At 42.3% G+C, this 20007-nt stretch overlaps 2 protein-coding genes and 1 long non-coding RNA gene across 6 annotated transcripts in view; 2 read left to right on the top strand and 1 right to left on the bottom strand.

Annotated features, from left to right (window-relative positions):
* The first annotated feature begins 21 nt into the window (after positions 1–21).
* On the top strand, positions 22–7761 carry UXT (ubiquitously expressed prefoldin like chaperone). The gene is made up of 7 exons (XM_060762788.2): positions 22–385; positions 2295–2409; positions 2524–2605; positions 3651–3718; positions 5255–5362; positions 6103–6166; positions 6626–7761. Exons 2-7 carry the CDS (start codon positions 2324–2326, stop codon positions 6689–6691), a joined length of 474 nt encoding a protein of 157 aa, XP_060618771.2. The 5' UTR covers positions 22–385; positions 2295–2323; the 3' UTR covers positions 6692–7761.
* Positions 5361–6704, bottom strand: LOC132767627 (uncharacterized). Its single transcript, XR_009630658.2, has 2 exons — positions 6504–6704; positions 5361–5570 (listed from the first exon to the last, which is right to left on the bottom strand). It is a non-coding gene; the product is annotated as an uncharacterized lncRNA (long non-coding RNA).
* A 4150-nt stretch (positions 7762–11911) lies between the features above and the next one.
* The window catches only part of ELK1 (ETS transcription factor ELK1), a 28773-nt gene continuing 20677 nt past the window's right edge, over positions 11912–20007 (top strand). The window contains exons 1-3 of one of the 4 annotated variants that reach the window (XM_060762785.2): positions 11912–12172; positions 14589–14666; positions 16205–16329. Coding sequence is in view for 1 of the 4 variants with exons in the window: in XM_060762783.2 (XP_060618766.2) it covers positions 12127–12172 (46 nt within the window). In the remaining 3 variants the exon portion in view is untranslated. Of the gene's footprint in view, positions 12173–14588; positions 14667–14714; positions 14870–16204; positions 16330–20007 lie in introns of those variants that run through there. The other 3 variants (XM_060762784.2, XM_060762786.2, XM_060762783.2) reach the window with 3 other exon arrangements.

Below are 20007 nucleotides of genomic sequence, written 5' to 3'. Positions count from 1 at the left end.
TTCCCTTTCCCCCTCAGCCGCTGAGGCTGTTAGGAATGGTGGGAGTTGAAGTCCAAAATACCAGGAGGAAAGGTCCAAGTTGGCCACAATGTAACCCCGATGTAACTACTGGAAGTGGTCTAAATCCTGGCCTAGGGAGAAGCGAGGGAGCAGCTGCACCCCCCGAGAAAGACCCAAGTTCTCCTTTCCACTCATTTCCCTCTTGCGACTTCCATCAGGATCCGGAAGTGTACGTCGCGAAGAATGATCCCACCGCTCTTTACCTTCCAGCCACTTTGAGATGTTTTTCGCGCTCATGACCCCGGAAGCGATTGCTTGGGAGGATAGTTAAATAGACCTCGCTCGTGTTGGAGTTCGGGATGAAATAAACCAAGGCGTGCAGTTGGTGAGGTCGCTTTTTGTCAATAAGACTAATTTTGCAGAAGGGCCAAAGTAGATTAGTAATTTCCCTCTATGCTGTTTGTTCATTTGTTCTCGTGAGTTAAGAGCCTATCTCTTTTTAGATTAGAGGATATTGTGCAAGGCAAAGGGCATAATGTTTGTTATCAGTGATACATGTATTTAAATCTGAGCATGCAAGTTTGTCTTGTTCTATGACTGTGATGGCACGCCAGGGATTGAAGGAAAACTATGTGTGTGCCTGGCTATTTCCCCAGCCGCTATCGGCTTACCTTTTATATATTTCTTTAAAATAAGACTCCAGAAACAAGATTAAAATTAACCAAATAAGTTTACTGGAACAAACAGAGAGAATTCCTGTCAGAGCCCTAAAAAGGTGAATCAAAACAAGGTATTACACAGATGCAGTTTTATTATTGAAATGATACAGAGTTAGAATGGCAAAGAACAGATATAAGGTATAAACTCTGAGGTAAAAAACTCGGCCCCCTCGCTGTTGCCGTTTCGGAGGAAGGTGAAGACCTGGCTATTCGAACAAGCGTTTGACTAAACAGTGAAATTGAACATAGGAATACGGAACAATGAATAATGAGAGTGGATTCTGATTTTATTGTTGAGGCGTTATGGTTGTTATATTGTTGTTAATTGTTGATGTTATAATCTATTTTAATTGCATTATACTGTTTGGTGATATTTTGCATTGTTGTGTAAACCGCTTTGAGTCGCCTAAGGGCTGAGAAAAGCGGTATAGAAATAAAGTAAATAAATAAATAAATACAAGGATATGGTAACTATTGCATCTGTCAAGTAGGAAAATTAGGTACCACCTTGTGTGGGGAGGCTAAATTAACTAATTTATGAGGCCATAAAAAACACTCCAGCAAAGCATGCGGGGAATGCGGAAGTACTTCATCAGTGTCGCAGATGGACGATGAAAGCGACAGCTCCCCTGGCGGCCAGAAAAAGTTAAATAGCCTCTGTGTATGTCTGTATATGTTGTGTGTCAAATTGGCATTGAATGTTTGCCATATATGTGTAGACTGTAATCCACCCAGAGTCCCCTGCGGGGTGAGAAGGGTGGAATAGAAATACTGTAAATAAATAAATAAACTATGAGTTAAGTACAGAGTACGGTCTTTAAGGCATGTACAACTATGATCCTTTGCATGTACAGCTATAATCTCTGATCTTTAAGTTCAAGGCTATAATCTCTGTGGCAAGTACATGCTTAAAATGACTGTTTTAGATTGCCAAGACAGTCCAGACACTTTCTGGCCTAACAATTCTAAAGCTATGCCAAAAAAGAATGGAGGGAAAATCTTTCCACCAAGCTCTGAGCCAGCAGGGCTGAACCATCAGAGCTAGGCCTCTAGGGCAGGGGTCCACAAACTTTTTAAACGGAGGGCCAGGTCACAGTCCCTCAAACTTGGAGGGCCAGATTATAATTTGAAAAAAAAAAAACATGAATTCTTATGCACACTGCACAAATCTTATTTGTACTGCAAAAATCACTTAAAATAATACAATAATTAAAATGAAGAACAATTTTGGCTGATGAGATAGGACTGTTGTTGTTGTTGTTGTTGTTGTTGTGTGCTTTCAAGTAATTTCAGACTTAGGTTGACCCTGAGCGAGGGCCGGGTAAATGACCTTGGAGGGCTTTATCTGGCCCCCGGGCCTTAGTTTGAGGACCCCTGCTCTAGGGCGATCCTAAGCTCCATTCTTAAAACTCAGCCAAATGGAACAGCCCACCCTAAAGAAAGCAAACAAGGAAATGAACAGGAGTGAAAACTAGTCTGAGACTTCACAGTGACCATGGCTGCCTTTTCATGTTTGGACATTTATTTTCCCATGTGCGGAAGCCACATCATCCTAATTTCTCTTTCATTCTGCAGGCTGTTGTGCTAGTTCCACAGTGCATCTCATGGCCATGCTGGGCAAACGAGAGGTGCAGGAGAAAGTGCTCCAATATGAGGCTTTTGTCAGTGATATCCTTCAGAGGGATCTCCAGTGAGTGATTGTATGCCCCTCCTTCGTGCCCACTTTCTCACTCATGTATAGGCCTAGTCTATGGTGTTTTCTAGATTTGTTTTGTTTCAATTTATTGCTTTTTTTTCTCCCCAGGAAGGTGCTAGAACAGCGAGATGAAGTCTATGAAAAGATTGCTCAATACTTGCAGCTCAAGAACATGATCGAACGTTTACAGGTAACTCAAAACTCTTTTAAACTGTAGAGCAGGGGTCCTCAAACTAAGGCTCGGAGCCGGATACAGCCCTCTAAGATCATTTACCCGGCCCTCGTTCAGAGTCAACCTAAGTCTGAAACGACCTGAAAGCACACAACAACAACAATCCTATCTTATCAGCCAAAAGTAGGTCCACACTTCCCATTGAAATGCTAATAAATTTATATTTGTTAAAATGGTTCTTCATTTTAATTATTGTATTGTTTTTACGTGTTTTTGCACTACAAATAAGATATGTGCAATGTTTTTTCCAAATTCTAATCCGGCCCTCCAGCAGTTTGAGGGACTATGACCTGGCCCTCTCTTTAAAACGTTTGAGGACCCCTGCTGTAGAGTGTAAGATAAAGAATTTGGCATAATTTGAAGCAGTGAGATTCAAGGGTTTAATATAGCAGGTTGAAATTCTTGGTACCATACGTGTTCTACTTGGATTTTGGGGGATTTTGTAATACTTGCATATATATAACGAGATCTTGGAGACAGGATTCAAGTTGAAACATGACATCAATTTATGTTTATGTGTATACTAAACACATACCCAGTAGATAATTTTATATACAAAATTTAAATAAATTTAATACTGAAAGTCTATTGAACTATCAGAAAACAAAGGTGCCAGTATCTAAATCACCTATGTGGACAATTTTAGATTTTGGAATTTTAGTGATACTTAAACTGCATAACAAAATTTAAGTTGGATTACCCTTTTGTGTAGAAGTGGGACCAAGCCTTTCAGCAATAATGCAATGCAATAAGTGAAGATGGAATATCATGACTGGAATGGCTCCTTGAGTATGATTTTGGACTGTGTGGTTTTTAATAATTGGTTTTAATGTTTATATGCTTTTTAATTTTATGTTCTTAATTTATATGCTTATTTTATATGTCTGTTTTATGTGGCATTGAATTGTTGCCTATTATAAGGCCGCTTTGGGGTGAGGAGGGCGGGGTATAAATACAGTAAATAAATAAGTAGAAGTTAATTTCTAAAAATCTTTTTTCATAGGAAACAGAATGTCAGGAGCTAAAGACTCAAGTGGATTTAGGCTGTCATTTCTATGTCAATGCAGAAGTGTGAGTAGTTCAAAGACAGTGCTTTTGCTTATACACGTTTTCTTCTTGTTTCACTGTTTTGACTTTTTAGTGAAAATTTTTTCTAGGATAAAGGGGAATCGCAAAAGTTTGAATTTAAGCACCAAATCTGCTCCCTCCCTTTTGCTGAAAAAGCAGCAAGTTCCTTTAACTAAGATTTACATAGCTTTTCTAAGAGTTGACATAGGTTTTTCATTTTACCTATTTTTTTAAATGAAGCAACAGTTAGAGATTTTACAGCACCATCAATAATCCAAAGAAAATATTATTTTGATTACAAGGAATTTGTAGTCAAAGCAGCAGGGGCAGGCTGAATTACAACTCCCACCAGCCTATATTTATCATGGAGGCTGTTTGCGTCTTTCTCAGTCCATTTATTTAGCATTTCCTTTTTCTATCTGAGACATGGGCCCACAGTGAAGGCTGACACAAGTTATCCTGAGACAATCAGTTATTCCTACTGTTAAACCAGGGATGGGGAACACGTAGTCTTCCTGGTGTTGTTGGACAAATTGGGCCTGTAATCCAGGATGCAACACTCCTGAGTCTGCAAGACCACAGCAGGGCTGTTGATGATAGCATGACTTGGAGGTCTCTCACTCATAGAATCAAAGTTGACTTGACGGCAGTTAACAACAGTGTAAGAATCTCTCTTACATTTAACAGTGACGAGAATATGTACCTCTTGTTAGAAATCTAGAAATATGTAAATTAAAACATAATAGAAAAAGAGTGAACCCTGAAGAAGGACTATGCTGACAGAGAAAACGGCCTCTTCTTTACTTTCTTCCAGTACCTCTTCATGTTTCTAGGTTAATCTGGCAAACTTTTGGCTGGAATGAAAGCTAGCTTTAATAGCCATCTCTCATGTCATATTGGAGAAACTTCCTGTACTCTACATATAGAGAACACATTTTCTCAAGCACCACAAACTATTTCTGTGTATACTTAAACCTATAATAAGGATTTAAAAAGCTATAGGTGATATGGACAGAAGAGAGATAGCTTGAAATCTTACCCTTAACTAACCTATTCTAAATAACTTAAATTTGAAAAAAAACTGTACTAGGAGTTAATAATTTATAAAGCAAGGGACATTTTAAGATTGTTTTCCTTACAGCATTTGCCCCATACAGGAACGAGTGACTAGGTGTGTGAATTGACACTTCTCTTGTTTCTTCCTGCTGGCAAAGGGCCAAGAACAGTATAAACATAGCAAGAAAGGGGGAAAAAATTCACTAGACAGATGGTGATGATAATGTTAAGTGACTTGTGCCTATTACTCTAGTAAAAGAGCAGATATCGGTTCATATCCTTAAGCACTTGATTCCATTTGTGAACTGCAGTAAAATAAATGATTCCATTGTGGAACCTTAATCTTTTTTTCCCCTTGTAGTGACACACATTATTGTGTGTTATGTCCTCATCAGGTAGAATGCAGTTGCTGCCTCTTTTCTTTTTTGTTTTTTACCATGTCAGGTGCATACAAAATTTATTCTCTTTCTTTTTCTGCCACAGACCAAACACGTCCACCATATTTGTAGCACTGGGTTATGGATTTTTCGTAGAGCTGACACTTCCTGAGGCACTTGCGTTCATTGAGAAGAAAAATAAACTTCTTACGGAGTGAGTATGAATATTTTATTCTTTCTATCCCATGTCACCCACAGAGGTTTTAAGGCTCTCTTGGTTCCCCTTTGAACAAGTGGGACAGTGACAGCTATGTTTTCATTTTCCCATCTTTCTCCATTTTAGATATAGCCATACTCTTTATTGCAATCCTCTACAGTTATATTATGTGGCTTCAGTATATTTTTGATGCAAAGAAACAGAGCTGCAAAAGAAACGAAAAGTAGAATTTAACAAATTAGTAAAAGTACAGTACTACACAAAGTTGCCTAAGATATTGGCTCAGAGGGGGTCCTTTAGTTTTGTGTGTGGTTTGGGAACAAGTTAAAATGATGTACGTGTGCATTATGCATATGTGTAGAGCAAAACAAGCACAGGCAAAATTTCTTCAAGTTGAAACAAATTTCTTTTTTGCAGCTTAGACCAGCACATTTTTAGAGGTCAACAGTATTCAGAAGAGTTTATTCATGGTTAAGTGAACACAGGATTGTGGCCTAACTCAGGATCAGCCAGTCTATCGGTATGCCCTGCATAGGATATGTTCCTCTCAGTATTCTTCTGATTTGTCTCAAGCAAGAGTTGGTAATTTGTGGCTATCAAAATACTGTTGGACTACAATTTCCATCATCCATATTCATTTTCTGTATTGTGGCCACTTTGGTGTAAGTGCTTTTTAGAATTAGAGGCCCAGGTTGTCATCCTCATTATCTACTGTGGATTCTTCTGTCTTTTAACAGGCTCAGTGAAGCCCTCACCAAAGACTCTGTCAAGATCAAAGCTAATATCCGGATGGTTTTAGAGGTAATGGAATTAGCAGTGATTTTCCTATTGTGGAGAATGAGGCACCTTATGGCTATGAATTGCTCCAAGCAAAGAGAATGAGGGACCTATGCAGTGGTGGGATGGCTTTTCTTTGGGGTGATGATCTATGACAGGAGTCTGGAATGTTTTTCCATGTTTACTCCCTTTTGCTATTTTCTTTAAAAAATACAAACATTTTTGGAGTTCAAAATAGTCATTGGCAAATTTCCCACAAAGTCAGATATAACTCTGAGGTGCTATTTCTGTATAAAATATTTTTCCCTCCTTGAATCTGAAATGGAAAAGACCCCTTGATCCTCAGAGGTTGTTCACCCACCTCTGTGGTATGACAGTGCTGTCCCCTTCTAGTGTCGCCTGGGAGCAAAGTTGTTTTGTAGAAGCTTTTTGGAGGAATTCAGGTTCAGACTAAGTTTCTTTCACTCCACCTTTTGCCCACAGGGCTTGCGTGAACTCCAAGGCCTTCCGGATCTGCCTGAAGAGACCAGAAGGGACATTTTCCTTTGAGATCATATTCACTTCTAACTCAATGGGATAGTATGCTGGAAGAAAAAATGATCTCTTGGGCGTTTTGGTGGCAGTAGGAACTGCACTTGTAGCTGGAGAAACCCTTCTGATTGTGAGGTGAGATGGCAATAGCTTGCAAGGTAGAAGTGGAGCAGAGAGCAGTTGCTTGTGGGGCAGAATGGGCTGGTTGAACTCTGTCCTAATACTCACCTGTTCCTCAGGCACTATTTCTTAGTGTAACCTGACCACAGTTGTGACATTATTAAAGATCCTTCTCTAAGTCAGTCTGTCTTTTTGCCTGTTTCTCCACCCATCTCGCCTTTTCAAGACTAACTTTTGTTCATTGTTTTGAATACAACAAACCTCTGCTGTATCAGGTAGTAATACATTTAAGCAGACTGCGATTTTCTCTTTTCCCCCTTTTCATACTCATTGATACTATGATACTTTTGCCCACACTCTGCCTTAGGCCTACACAACTTGTGGCCCTCCAGGTGTTTTGGACTTCAGTTCTCAGAATTCCTGACCTTTGGACATGCTGGCTAGGACTTTTGGAAGTTGGAGTTCCAAACACCTGAAGGGCCACAGGTTCCGCAGGCCTGTTCTCACTATGATTGAGCCAGCCCTAAATGGTGGAATGAGGCAACCACCTCAAGCAGCAGATGGAGTAGTGGTAGCTTCTTACCTGTTTCTCTTAAACTGTCCAACAATTACTCTCTTTTGGAAGACAAATAACATGTCTGGCTGCCATACAACCATCTTATGGCATCTTAAGCATGTCTTCTGTTTCAATTGCTTTGGAGGACAAGATTCCATTGTTAGTATTCAAGTAAGTTTCAACCACCTGTAAGTCAGTTTATTTACCTAGCTTGAACAAGGGGAGATCATTTCTTCCTTGTCCCCCATGTAGACTATTTTTGTCATTTACCTTAGTTGCTTAAATCTCTTGTGAAGCAAACATCACAACCTGTTAAATGATCTTACCCTTCCTAGACTTTTTTCATTTCTACCAATGTTCAGTGAAAAAGCAAAGGTATTGTATGTGCTACAATAAACTGTATAGATTGGAATTTGTCATCTTTTTTTTCTTATTCTGTTTAATGACATGTAAAGGGACATTCTGGTACTGAGCATATAGTCATGAAAGGTGGGGATAAGTCAAGTAAATGTACATCTTAGAATAGCCTTTCCAACTTGATGTTCACTGGAAGTGTGGAACTAAATCTCCTCATCTCCAGCCAACAGAAGTATTGGGACAAAGAAAATGGTCATCCATGCCAATTATCTTGAAGACAGGTTATATATATATATATATATTAAAAAAACCCACTAAAATGTTGCTAAATAATGTAGGGAAAACACTACTATTGCTAGAGTCAGTGACCAGGCAGGTTTAGAGAAAATAAGTCCAAATATTTGATTAATATTTTAAATAAGACAACATTATAGAATGTGCCATATGGGGCTGCTGCATTTATGTTTGTCAAATTTTATTATATTTCCTGATTTTTTTTTAAATTAAGTTGATTTTACAGCTACAACTTGAAGAGCAGCACTCAATGTGTTATAATAAAATAAGAAAAAGCAAAAAGTAAATAATTCAATAGAAAAAGCACTAACAAGTTATCATTTCTTAAGAAGTTAAACCTATGCTTCGTTCAACTATGGCATTTCTTCCTTGTCCCCCATGTAGACTACAGTATAACACTAAGTATCTAGAACCAATGTTTAATCATTAAACACAACATAGCTAACAAGATCAAATAGCTCCTAGTCCCACACACTTCAAATTCCTTTTCCAAGATACGTGGAGAGATGATTTCAGTGCATTCTGTGTCTTTAAAAGAGATTGCCTTTATTAGCAGAACATCTGTTTATTTCATAACGTAATCAGTGGTATTACCTGCACTTATCTTGGGGCCACTCCCTTTGAATTCAGTGATGAAAAGTTTGCTTTAAAATGCAGTTTTGTCATCAAAGAAAATGTGGGTAACTTCTGTTAGCAATATGTTTTCTTCCTGTGAAGGATTTATTGTTTTCAAGCCTGGAATTAAAAAAAATGAAGTGAGTTTATGGAAAGTGCATTACCCTCACTAGTAACAGGCTACTAAATTAGTCCAGAACTGGAAGAAAACCCTATAATGTTTCCTTATGGACTTGAATATTTCTAACCACCTTCAAACTGTCCATTAAAATACACACCAAATGAGATGTAATCCTGGTCATCACCCACCATACTTTGTAAACGCAGAACTTAGTTTCTAGAAATAAGGCACTGGAACTCAAATGTTCCTTCAAATAACACTTAGCCCCCCAACTGGTATGACCAGTGCTCAGGGATGGCAGAGGCTGCAGTCCAGCAACATCTGAAAGATCTTAGGGTTCTTCTACACAGTCATATAATCCAGAATATCAAGGCAGATATTCCACATTATCTACTTTGAACTGAATTATCTGAGCCTACACTGCCAGATAATCCAGTTCAAAGCAAATAGCCTGGGTTTCTTCTACACAACTAAGTATCTAGTTGTGTAGAAGGGGCCTTAGAGCCCTTCCAGACAGGCCCTATATCCCAGGATCTGATCTCAGGTTTTCTGTTTATCCCAGATTATTTTGCAGTATGGACTCATATAATATAGTTTAAAGCAGAAAATCTGGGATCCGATCCTGGGATATAAGAGCCTGTCTGGAAGGGTCCTTAGTTTCTCCGCTTCTGGAACTTCATTATTGAAATGCTTTAATAAATAATAATAAAACTTTATTTAATACCCCAATGGGGACTCAGGGCGGCTTACATGAGGCCAAGCCCAACAACATATTACAATAAAGTGAAACCAAAACACAACAACACGGTAAAATGCATACAACATATGAGTACAAAAAACGATAAAACAAAATCATACACAATGAAATAAAATAAAATAACAAAGAGTGGGATGCATCTGCAAGATAAAAACTAAGATACTAAAAATACTAAAATCAGGATGAGACAGGGATGGAGCAGATTGTTTCTGAGGGAGAAACTCATAAAGGAACTGGCTCATAAATATAGACCTTTCTATAGGTGGGGAAATATACTCTGGGGACAAAACCGTTGAGGGGGAGCAACTGTGTATGATAATATGGCTACTCTCCAAAAGTGCATCGGAAAAGCCAGGTTTTGAGATCCCTCTTGAAAATTTCTAAGGTGGGGGCCTTCCTAATTTCACCAGGCAATGAGTTCCAGAGTTGGGGGGCCACAGAGGAGAAGGCTCTCTCCCTTGTGCTTACAAGATGAGCCTGTGATAATGGCAAGGGTGAAAGGAGAGCCTCCTCCGAGGATCTAAGAGCTCAGGCAGGATCCTTTAACTCAATTGTACTCCTTGATAGGTTTTAGGTTTGGGAATTGACATGGCAGCCACTAACAGCCCAGATGTCATTTCTGGTTTATAGTGACTTTGGCCCCTTCCACACAGCCAAATAAAATCCCACAGTCATGGGGTTTTCTGGGGCTGAGGGTGCATGACTTGCCTCAGGAGCAGGATTTGAACCATTGTCTTGCAGCCATTACAAATGCTGATTTAGGAGCATGGCCTGAACCCTTATCTCAGGGGTGTCAACCTCATTTTTACTGAGGGCTACATAAATCTTACGGCTGCCTTCAAAGGGTGGCTTGTAATTGTAAGACTATATAAATGTAACTATGTTGCCCTGGCACTGAAAGCTTCATGAGCCACATAAAATTAAGTGGTGGGCTAGGTTTGGCCTGCAGGCCTTGCGTTTGACATGTGCGCCCTATCTGAACACACACCAGGAATACGAGCTTGGTTTTATGTTTAGTGCTCAGAGCAAAGGTTTTTTTTTTTTTTTCGTGTCAGGAGCGACTTGAGAAACTGCAAGTTGCTTCTGGTGTGAGAGGATTGGCAAGGACGTTGCCCAGGGGATGCCCGGATGATTTGATGTTTTTATCATCCTTGTGGGAGGCTTCTCTCATGTCCCCGCATGAGGAGCTGGAGCTGATAGAGGGAGCTCATCTACCTCTCCGCAGATTCAAACCTGCGACCTGTCGGTTTTCAGTCCTGCTGGCACAGGGGTTTAACCCACTGCGCTTGATGTTTTTATCATCCTTGTGGGAGGCTTCTCTCATGTTCCCGCATGAGGAGCTGGAGCTGATAGAGGGAGCTCATCCGCCTCTCCCCAGATTCGAACCTGCGACCTATTGGTCTTCAGTCCTGCCGGCACAGGGGTTTAACCCACTGCGCTTGATGTTTTTATCATCCTTGTGGAAGGCTTCTCTCATGTCCCCGCATGAGGAGCTGGAGCTGATAGAGGGAGCTCATCCGCCCCTCCCCAGATTTGAACCTGCGACCTGTCGGTCTTCAGTACTGCCGGCACAGGGGTTTAACCCACTGCGCCAATGGGGGCTCCAATTCAAGAGCTAGGCCGGGCCTATAATACAGCAGCTTGCCTAGGAGTCCCTCAGCTAAGGCTCCAACCCACTCACTGGTTGCTCAGCCTTTGGTGCCCTTTATGGATGGGAAGTGTGGCGCCCCCTACAGGGCCAAAGCCTTCCCCGCCTTGGTGAGGCCTAGTTCCCATAGTAACAGGGGGCGGGGCCTGGGAGGTGTGGAGCCCCTCGACGCTGCGTGTCCCGGGGGGGGGGAGCAGGGGTTACCATGGCAGCAGCAGCAGCCGCCTCCTCCACCTCTCCCCCGCCTTCTCTTTCATCTCCTCCATCTTGCCCTGCGTCGCCGTGGCAACCGCGGGGGCGCGCGGAGGGCGGCGAGGGGGCGAGAGCTGGGCCCTTGGTTCCGCACCCACACCTCTGCCCCGCTCCCCTCGCGCGGCCTGTGGGCCCTCCCACGAGTCTTGAGCTGGATGGCCCTCTGCTGGGAGTGCTTTGATTGGGTCTTCCCGCCTGGCTGGGCGGGATGGGCTCGGGCTGGGTGGCCCTTGGGGTCACTCCACGTTCTTTGATTCCTCCTCCTCCTCCCATCCAGTCAAAGGAGGAGGAGGAGGCGTCGTCGTGGTAGTTGGGCCCGCCTCTCGGCCTGCTCCATGTGACGGGCGCCGTCAGCGCGGCATCTCCTCCGAAGAGGTCACCGGCGGCAGGAAGGAGGAGGAGGAGGAGGAGGAGGAGAGGAGGAGGAAGAAGAAGAAGGCGAAGAGGAGGAGGAGGAGAGGGCCCGCCCCCTCTTTCTCTCTCTCTCTCTCCCTCCCCACACCTTCCCCATTCCCCCCCCCCCCCCAACCCACCCCGCCTCCTGCCAGAGGACAGCAGCTGGGAGGAAGGAGCTGTCCAGAGAGGGCGCAGGCACTGGGAAGAAAGCTCTCCCAGCCTCCCATCCCAAAGTGGCCGCCAAGAGGAGGAAGAGGAGGAGGAGGAGGGAGAGGACCCCACAAAGCCAGCCCCCAGAGACCGGAAGCGGAGGAGCTGGGGGGGGCCCGCCCGCCCCATGGAGCCCCCCGGGGCTGCTGCCACTGCTGCTGCCATGCTGACAGGTGAGGATGTAGAGGGAGGGAGGGAAGGAGGGACCCCAAAGGCTGCTTCCCTCCCTCCCTCCCACAGTCCTGAATCCCGCCTCCACTCCTGCCTTTTTTGATGTGGGACAGGCAGGGAAACATGTCGCCACCTAAGGAAAGAAAACCCCTTGGATCAAAAGCGGATTTCACTTTGAGAGGTCTCACCCAGGGCTAATAGAGGAGCGCCTTTCAGGGTGGCAGGCTGTCAGATCTTGGGGATCCACGCCAGAGTGGGCTGTGAACATATTTACAGGCTGTGCCCTGCCCTGGGGTCCAAAGAGGAGAACTAAGTACACAATCACAGGATAATCTGGTGGGAAGGGACCACATGGGCCATCCAGTCCAACCCCCGCTCTGCAGGAAATAGAATAATAGAGTAATAGAATAATAGAGCTGGAGGAGACCTCATGGGCCATCTAGTCTAACCCCCTGTCACACAGGAAAAGTACAATAATGGAATAATAGAGTTGGAGGAGACCGCATGGGCCATCTAGTCCAACCCCCCTGTCTTACAGGAAAGGTACAATCATAGAATAATAGAGTTGGAAGGGATACATGGGCCATCTAGTCCAACCCCCTGCCATGCAGGAAAAGTACAATCATAGAATAATAGAGCTGGAGGAGACCACATGGGCCATCTAGTCTAACCCCAGTCATACAGGAAAAGCACAATCATAGAATAATAGAGGTGGAGGAGACCTCATGGGCCATCTAGTCCAACCCCCCTCATCATACAGGAAAAGTACAATAATAGAATAATAGAGTTGGAAGAGACCTCATGGGCCATCCAGTCCAACCCCCCTGCTTTGGGAGACCACATGGGCCATCTAGTCCAACCCCCTTTCATGCAGGAAAAGCACAATAATAGAATAATAGAGTTGGAAGAGACCACATGGGCCATCTAGTCTAACCCCTGTCATACAGGAAAAGTACAATAATAGAATAATAGAGTTGGAAGAGACCTCATGGGCCATCCAGTCCACCCCCTCCCCCATCATACATGAAAAGTGCAATAATAGAATAATAGAGTTGGAAGAGACTACATGAGCCATCCAGTCCAACCCCCTGCCATGCAAAAAAAGCACAAAGCAACCCCAAGAGATGGCCATCCAGCTTCTGTTTAAAAGCCTCCACACACTCAGAGGCAATGAGTTCCACTGTTGAACAGCTCTTACAGTCAGGAAGTTCTTAATGTTCAGGTGGTAGACTCTCAGTTCATTGGCTCCCATGGGGATTGGTAAATGATGGAAAAATGTAGTTTCTGGTTGCTTGAATAGTTCGTATGAAAAATAGGCCTAGCTATATCCCATACTATCCCATACTATAAACCAAGCATGGGCAAACTTAAGCTCTCCAGGTGTTTTGGACTTCAATTCCCATAATTCCTAGTAGCCAGTAGGCTGTTAGGAATTTGGGAATTGAAGTCCAAAACACCCGGAGGGCCAAAGTTTGCCCATGGCTACTATACATTCTGTATTGACTTGATGTTAATCTTGAAATACAGTAATTAAAAGCAAATGAAGACCAATGCAGATGAATTTAACTTAATGTAATACAGTTTTACTGTATTATATACATGCATTCTAATTTTTATTTAAAGTAGGATTTCTTTGATTATTTTTTTTGCTGGTTGCTTGAGTGTTCCAATTGCTTGAGTTACAGTTAACTGAGGGTAATGTAGATTCCAGAAGAGGGGATGTAGTTTGACATCTGAATCCTTCCATGATCTGCCTCATCATTAGGGATTCTTTGACTTCACAAACCCAGAGAGGACACTGGATTTTTCCTAGCCCTTACCTATCCTCTAGGTCACTCCCTCTTCTGTCTTGGGTGATGGGAACTCTCCCCAATTTTACCACCTGTCCTGCTCCCACTTTACCCCATGGCCCCCATTTTCTGCGTTAACAGCCAGATTAGCATTGGATGGGATTTTGTATTAAATCCAGTGCCAGAAAATCCTTTCTTTAGGCCAAATCCAGAGATTCACTGGGGGGAGGGGGGAGGAGAGGAGTGAGTGGGCGAATAAGCCTGTTCTTCATTCAATCCCTGCAGCTCTTCTCTTCCAGATTTGGGGCAGGCCTTTTTCCCAGAGCTAGAATCAACAAACTGCTGGGCACTCTCCCTGCCTCAAAGACTTTCTTTGGGGAATAGGTATAGTTAGGACAGGGCCCCTCATTATGACGGGGCATCCTATCAGTTTATATTCAAGGCTTATTTTGAAAGGGATGGGGGTGAAGCTAGGAGAGAAATGGGATTCATATTTTGGCAGGTCATAGCAAGACTCAGAACATGTATAGAGTCAAGTAACGTTAACTGCTGCCCTGGCAACACTGGAATAAGAGCAAAGACCTTCCAGGGCAAAGGAATGACTTGTTTCTATGTGCTTCCATTTTAGATGTTAACTACTGTTTGAGGCCTATGAGCAGGATATGAGGAGTAATAGATGACATAAATTTCCAATTATTTTTTCTAAGTACCATCTTATTCTTCCCTCTTAGTTATGCTTTGGTCTGCTGCATGTATCCATAAGTCATGCTTCTCACTTGTTCCTTGCATGGGTTGTACTTCTAGTGTGTGGCCTCAGCATGCTTGAGTCCCCAACCTAGGGATGTCAAACTCATTTTCACCGAGGACTGCATCTGCCTTATGGTTACCTTCAAAGGGCCTTTTGTAATGGTAAAACTGTATTATTATTTTTTTCATATACTTGTATCCCGCCCTTCTCACCCCCAAGGGGGGACTCAGGGAGGCCTCACAGCAAACACCATTCGGTGCCATCATAATGATAAATACAATCAACAGAGTGAAGACAGGGGAGGTCAGGGGACAGTTCCACCTTGTCTCCTGTGCTATTCTAATTAATAATATAATATAATATATAATATAATATAATATATTGTATATACATATAATATTTATAATATTATAATGTAATATAATATTGATAATAATATGATATTATAATTATATATTTATATTACATGTAGTATTACTAATAATATTACAATATAATTTTATAGTACAATATATTGATGTACAGCGCTCATATTGTACTGTGTTCATGGTATAATGTATTGTATGTATCTCTATCTATCTATCTATCTATCTATCTATCTTGTAAGCCGCTCTGAGTCCCTTTCGGGGTGAGAAGGGCGGCATATAAATGTCGCAAATAAATAAATAAACAAACAAACTGTTGTTAAAACACGGCAATTAAAATCTGGGTCTGGGTCAATTCATTGTCATTTCAAAATTGCTTATGCCTTCTTCATACAAGCCACTATTCAATGGTCAAACGCAAGGTCCCACAGCCAAGTCTTCAGTTTCCTTCTAATTGTAATTGTAGCTATGTTTCCCTGGCATTGAAAGCCTTGTGGGCCACACAAAATGGTTTGCTTGATTTGTCCTCTTGTCCTTGTGTTTGACACCTGTGCCCCAACTCTTTTGGTGTAGGATATTTGCCTGCTATAATTTGTGGAACCCCTTGGCTTCATTGCTCATTAGGCTTGAGTCCAGTGCAGCTAGTAAATGTACCACTTTCTGATACTCCTGTGCTGGTGGCTACTCGTGCGTGCGTGTATATGTTCAAAAATTGTAATACAGGATGAGCATCCCTTATCTGGAATTCCAAAATCTGGAATACTTTGAAATCCAAAAGAGTGGCCAAGATATTGGCACCTTTGGTTTCTGATTGTTCAAACTTTATTTTGCATACAAAATGGTTTAAAATATTGTAGGTAAAATTACCTTCAGGTCAGAGGTATAAAGTGTGTATGCGCAAGAAGCATATATAAATTTTGTGTTTAGACTTAAGTCCTTTCTCCATGATATTTCACTATGTATGTATGCACAATCCCAAAAAATCCAAACACTTTTGGCCCCAAGCATTTTAGATAAGGGATATTCAACCTGTACTAAGACACTTTCGTATTAATGTTAACTCCTGATGGGAGTGAACATAAAGCCAAGAACTGCAGCAGTTAAATGCTTCTGCCCTCTCCTTGCTTGCAGCCAGTTATTCCTGGAACTTCTTCCCCAAGGCACCTATACAGTTCCACCACCTCCTTCAAATTCCTCTTCAGTGAAGCCTTTGGCTTAACTTCTTAGTTCTCACGCTCTCCATTAAAAAAGCCTAGGTATGTATTTAACTACCTTTGCTTGCATTCTTCCCTTGCCACCCTCTTTCCCTACCCCCAGAACATAGGTGGCTATGTTACACTGGAAAATGTATCTGATGGGAGACAGGTGGGCAACAGATCACTCTCAAACTGTTGTTGGACTGCAGTTTCCATCAACTCTAACCACCAGCATAGTCAGTGGTGAAGGGATGTGGAAGCTGTAGTCCAGCAACATCTAGAGAGTTTCAAGTTCACCAGCCTGCTAGATGGCATAGTATACACTGGTGTTCCTTCCTATTTCATCTATAAAGTTCTAGTACTTATTCAGCCTATTATTTTTAAAAGCCTATTTTTTTTCTATAAGGAGTGGCAATTTCTATTCACAAATGTCCTGATTAGGTATAAGTGTGCATGTGTGTATATGTCATATGTATGTCTATAGATAAAGGCTTCCCCTTGACATTAAGTCTAGTCATGCCCAGCTCTGCGGGGTGGTGCTCATCTCCATTTCTAAGCCGAAGAGCCGGTGTTGTCCATAGATGCCTCCTAGGTCATGTGGCCAGCATGACTGCATGGAGCGCCATTACCTTCCCACAGAAGCGGTACCTATAGATCTACTCACATTTGCCTGTTTTCAAAGTGCTAGGTTGGCAGAAGCTGGGAATTACAGTGGGTGCTCACCCTGTTCTGTGGATTTGAACCGCCATCCTTCCAGTTAGCAAATTCTTCAGCTTAACAGTTTATATATATGGCTGAATTGAAGGAGGACATCCTCCTGCATCATACAGTATTTAATAAGAGTGTTGTTAGATACGTTAAATTTTATTTCAGCGTCTATGGAAGAACTTCTCTAGCTAAACTGAAAAGGCATTCTATGGGCTAAATCCAGTTAGTTTGTCCAGACCAGGGGTTCTCAAACATTTTCAGCCGCAGAGCCCTTTTTGAAGCAAAAGTTTCTTGTGGAGCCCCAATAAAAGTTTTTATGTATTGTACTGTACTATATTATATAATATTATATTAAATGGTATAATGTATGTACCATATATCAGGCATAGGCAAACTTTTTGACACATTGTGTTTTAAAATTTGACAGATGGGCCAGGTCAGTGGCAGATGGATAGAGGGTTTTGTGTAAACCAATTAAAAAAAATGAAGGAATTCCTGTGCACATTGCACATATCTCGGTTGGATTGCAAAAAATAAAATGGAAAGAAAGAACAATGCAATATTTAAAATGAAGAACAATTTTAACCATCTTGAACTTAGCAGTACAGTGTTCCCTCGTACTTAGCTACTTATTTTGCTTATTGTGGACTTGCTGTTTCACAGGGAGCAGTGAGGGAACATTGTATAGCTGCTCCCTATTCCTCACCAGGCTGGGTGCCCAAGGGGCCTCCGAGACAGGAGCAGTGGAGGTAGCGAGTAGGAGGAGGCCGCTGCCGAAGAAGGCTTCGGCGGCAGCGCTGTCCTACTCCTCGTTCATCCACTGCTCCCCACTCCTTCCTCGCCAGGCTGGGCGCCAGGCTTGGGCACCCAGCCTGGTGAGGAAGGGTGCTCCGAGGCAGGGAACAGTGGAGGTAGTGAGGAGGAGGCCACCGCAGAGTAGGGACAGTCCACCCACTTGAGTAGGCAGAGCATCCCTACTTAGCAGATTTTCACTTAACGCAGTGGTCCTGGAACGGAATAATCCACAATCAAAGCACGCCTGAGTGGTGGGAGGGAAATAGGTTTTTGGAAGCAAGGGAGGCAAGGGGGAAAGGATCTGGGTGGCGAAGAAGGCTAGGGAAAAAGGCTTTTAGGGGCAAGAGAGGTGGGGCAAGGGGGGAGCTGAAAACAGGAGGGAGGAAGGAGGAGGAGGAAAGTGCAGAACACCTCTGTATGCTTCATTGAACCCCAAGGGCTCTGCGGAGTACACCTTGAGAGCCAATGGTCCAAACTAAAAGAATCCTATTGATTCAATTGTTGAATGTAGAATCAACATGTAGATAAATTCTGTTGATTTAATGGGCCTCTTTTAATTTGACTAACAATAGAATTCATATCTATATGGGTCTTTGGACTGATTTTGATTCCAGAACTCGGTTGCCTTTTTTTGTTCTCAGGTAATAATGCGTGATTATGAAAGAGAGAGGAGGAGAGAGGGAGAGATTGAGGCTGGGTTGGTTAGTGGTAGAGGTATTGTTACCTCTGTTATTATATTATATGTTTCCGAGAAGTAGTGTGTTGATCCCCAGAATGGTCTCTGGTCTCTTGTAATCTATTGTTTCAGCATCACAGTACAAAGTATATCATTATTCTCAAGAACTGGGTCAGGACTATATTTGTAGGAAAAGAGCACATCTGAATGGATCAGCACATACCTGTTTGAGGATGAGTAATTTTTGCAACCTGGTTATGCCAGGGAGAAATTGTGTTTACAGAAGCTGAAGTTAAAGCCTTCCTAATTTGCTGATCCCAGAAGAGCGTGCATCCAACTAGATACTGGGGAACATATCAGTGATGGTGTGATCTCATTACCTGAGCATTCTGATGCTTCTGTGTGGCATTTTGAGCTACGTCTTTACTGCAGATTAAACTCTCATTTCCTTCTGGAAATCCAAGGGTTGTAATTCTTTGAGCTAACAGGTGATTTCAAATTGGAGACTGGCCATTATTTCCAACATTATAGTTTTCACATAATTCTCTATAGTTATTTTGATATGATGAAGGGAAAATTTCTCCCCTTCTCTGACACTCACTTAAGCCAACATGCTTAGCATCCAAAGCCAGCCAAGTTATTTTGACATCTGAGGCAGAAAATCTCACAAGAGCCTCTCTCCACGCCAGACAGTAAATATATAATGGAAATACATAGCTAAAAATTAATTGACCTTTTATGACACTCTTTGCAGACTGAGGCTGTTGCCTTATTCTGCCAGGATCCAGGAAAGAGATCTATAAGAATGATTTGCTTAAATTTTCAGCATCATAGGTCTTATAGGTGTCTACTGCAATTGGCATTTTGGGCCTTCTTGTTCAGAATTGGAGGAAGAGTGAGGTATATACATGCAGTCCCCGCTTTACAAACATCCAACTTACAAACAACTCACAGCTCAGAACGAAGATAAGACAACAGGAAGTGAGAGAAATCTATCCCTAAGAAGGGAAATTCACTTCTGAAAGAGTTATCATGGGAAAAAGGTATCTCCACTGAAGCTTTATCACCAATCTTTGTTTCCACAAGCCAATTTTTTCAAAATCCCAATTATCATAGGGACAGAAAATGAGATGAAATCTTCTGAACAGGAGCCTTCTGCTTAGCTCAGTGGGACAGAGAAACCATCCCCAAACCCATGAACTAGTAGTATTGGTCATGATAACAGGTGTGTGTTTGTGTATAAATGTAATGTTAGTTTGTGGGATTAACATAACTCAAAAACCATTGGATGAATTGACACGAAATTTGGACACAGTACACCTATCAGGCCAACGAGTGACCATCACTCACAAAAACACTGAAAAACACAATGGAAGGGACTTAAAAACCCAAAAAAGCAAAAAGATGCTACAGCGCATACGCAAAACGACTGCCCCCAGCAAATAAAACACACAATAGCATATCCACACTCTCTTCCAGACTACAGCTCCCAGCATCCCCTAGACCAGGCCCTTTAGGAGAGGAGGATGATTCAAATGCACTGCTCCAAGCTGCAAGCT

The sequence above is a fragment of the Anolis sagrei genome, chromosome 2 (genome assembly GCF_037176765.1).
Source record: "Anolis sagrei isolate rAnoSag1 chromosome 2, rAnoSag1.mat, whole genome shotgun sequence".
Lineage (NCBI taxonomy): Eukaryota > Metazoa > Chordata > Lepidosauria > Squamata > Dactyloidae > Anolis > Anolis sagrei.
The sequence above is the reverse complement of the archived record's forward strand: the minus strand, read 5'-3'. Positions and strand labels throughout refer to the sequence as shown.

What these genes read in the sequence shown, in the direction of transcription:
- UXT (XM_060762788.2), top strand. Translation starts at nt 2,324, where the DNA reads ATGGCCATGCTGGGCAAACGAGAGGTGCAGGAGAAAGTGCTCCAATAT. An exon ending in ACATGATCGAACGTTTACAG is followed by an intron (nt 2,606 to 3,650) that starts GTAACTCAAAAC and finishes CTTTTTTCATAG; the next exon opens with GAAACAGAATGTCAGGAGCT. An exon ending in AAAAATAAACTTCTTACGGA is followed by an intron (nt 5,363 to 6,102) that starts GTGAGTATGAAT and finishes GTCTTTTAACAG; the next exon opens with GCTCAGTGAAGCCCTCACCA.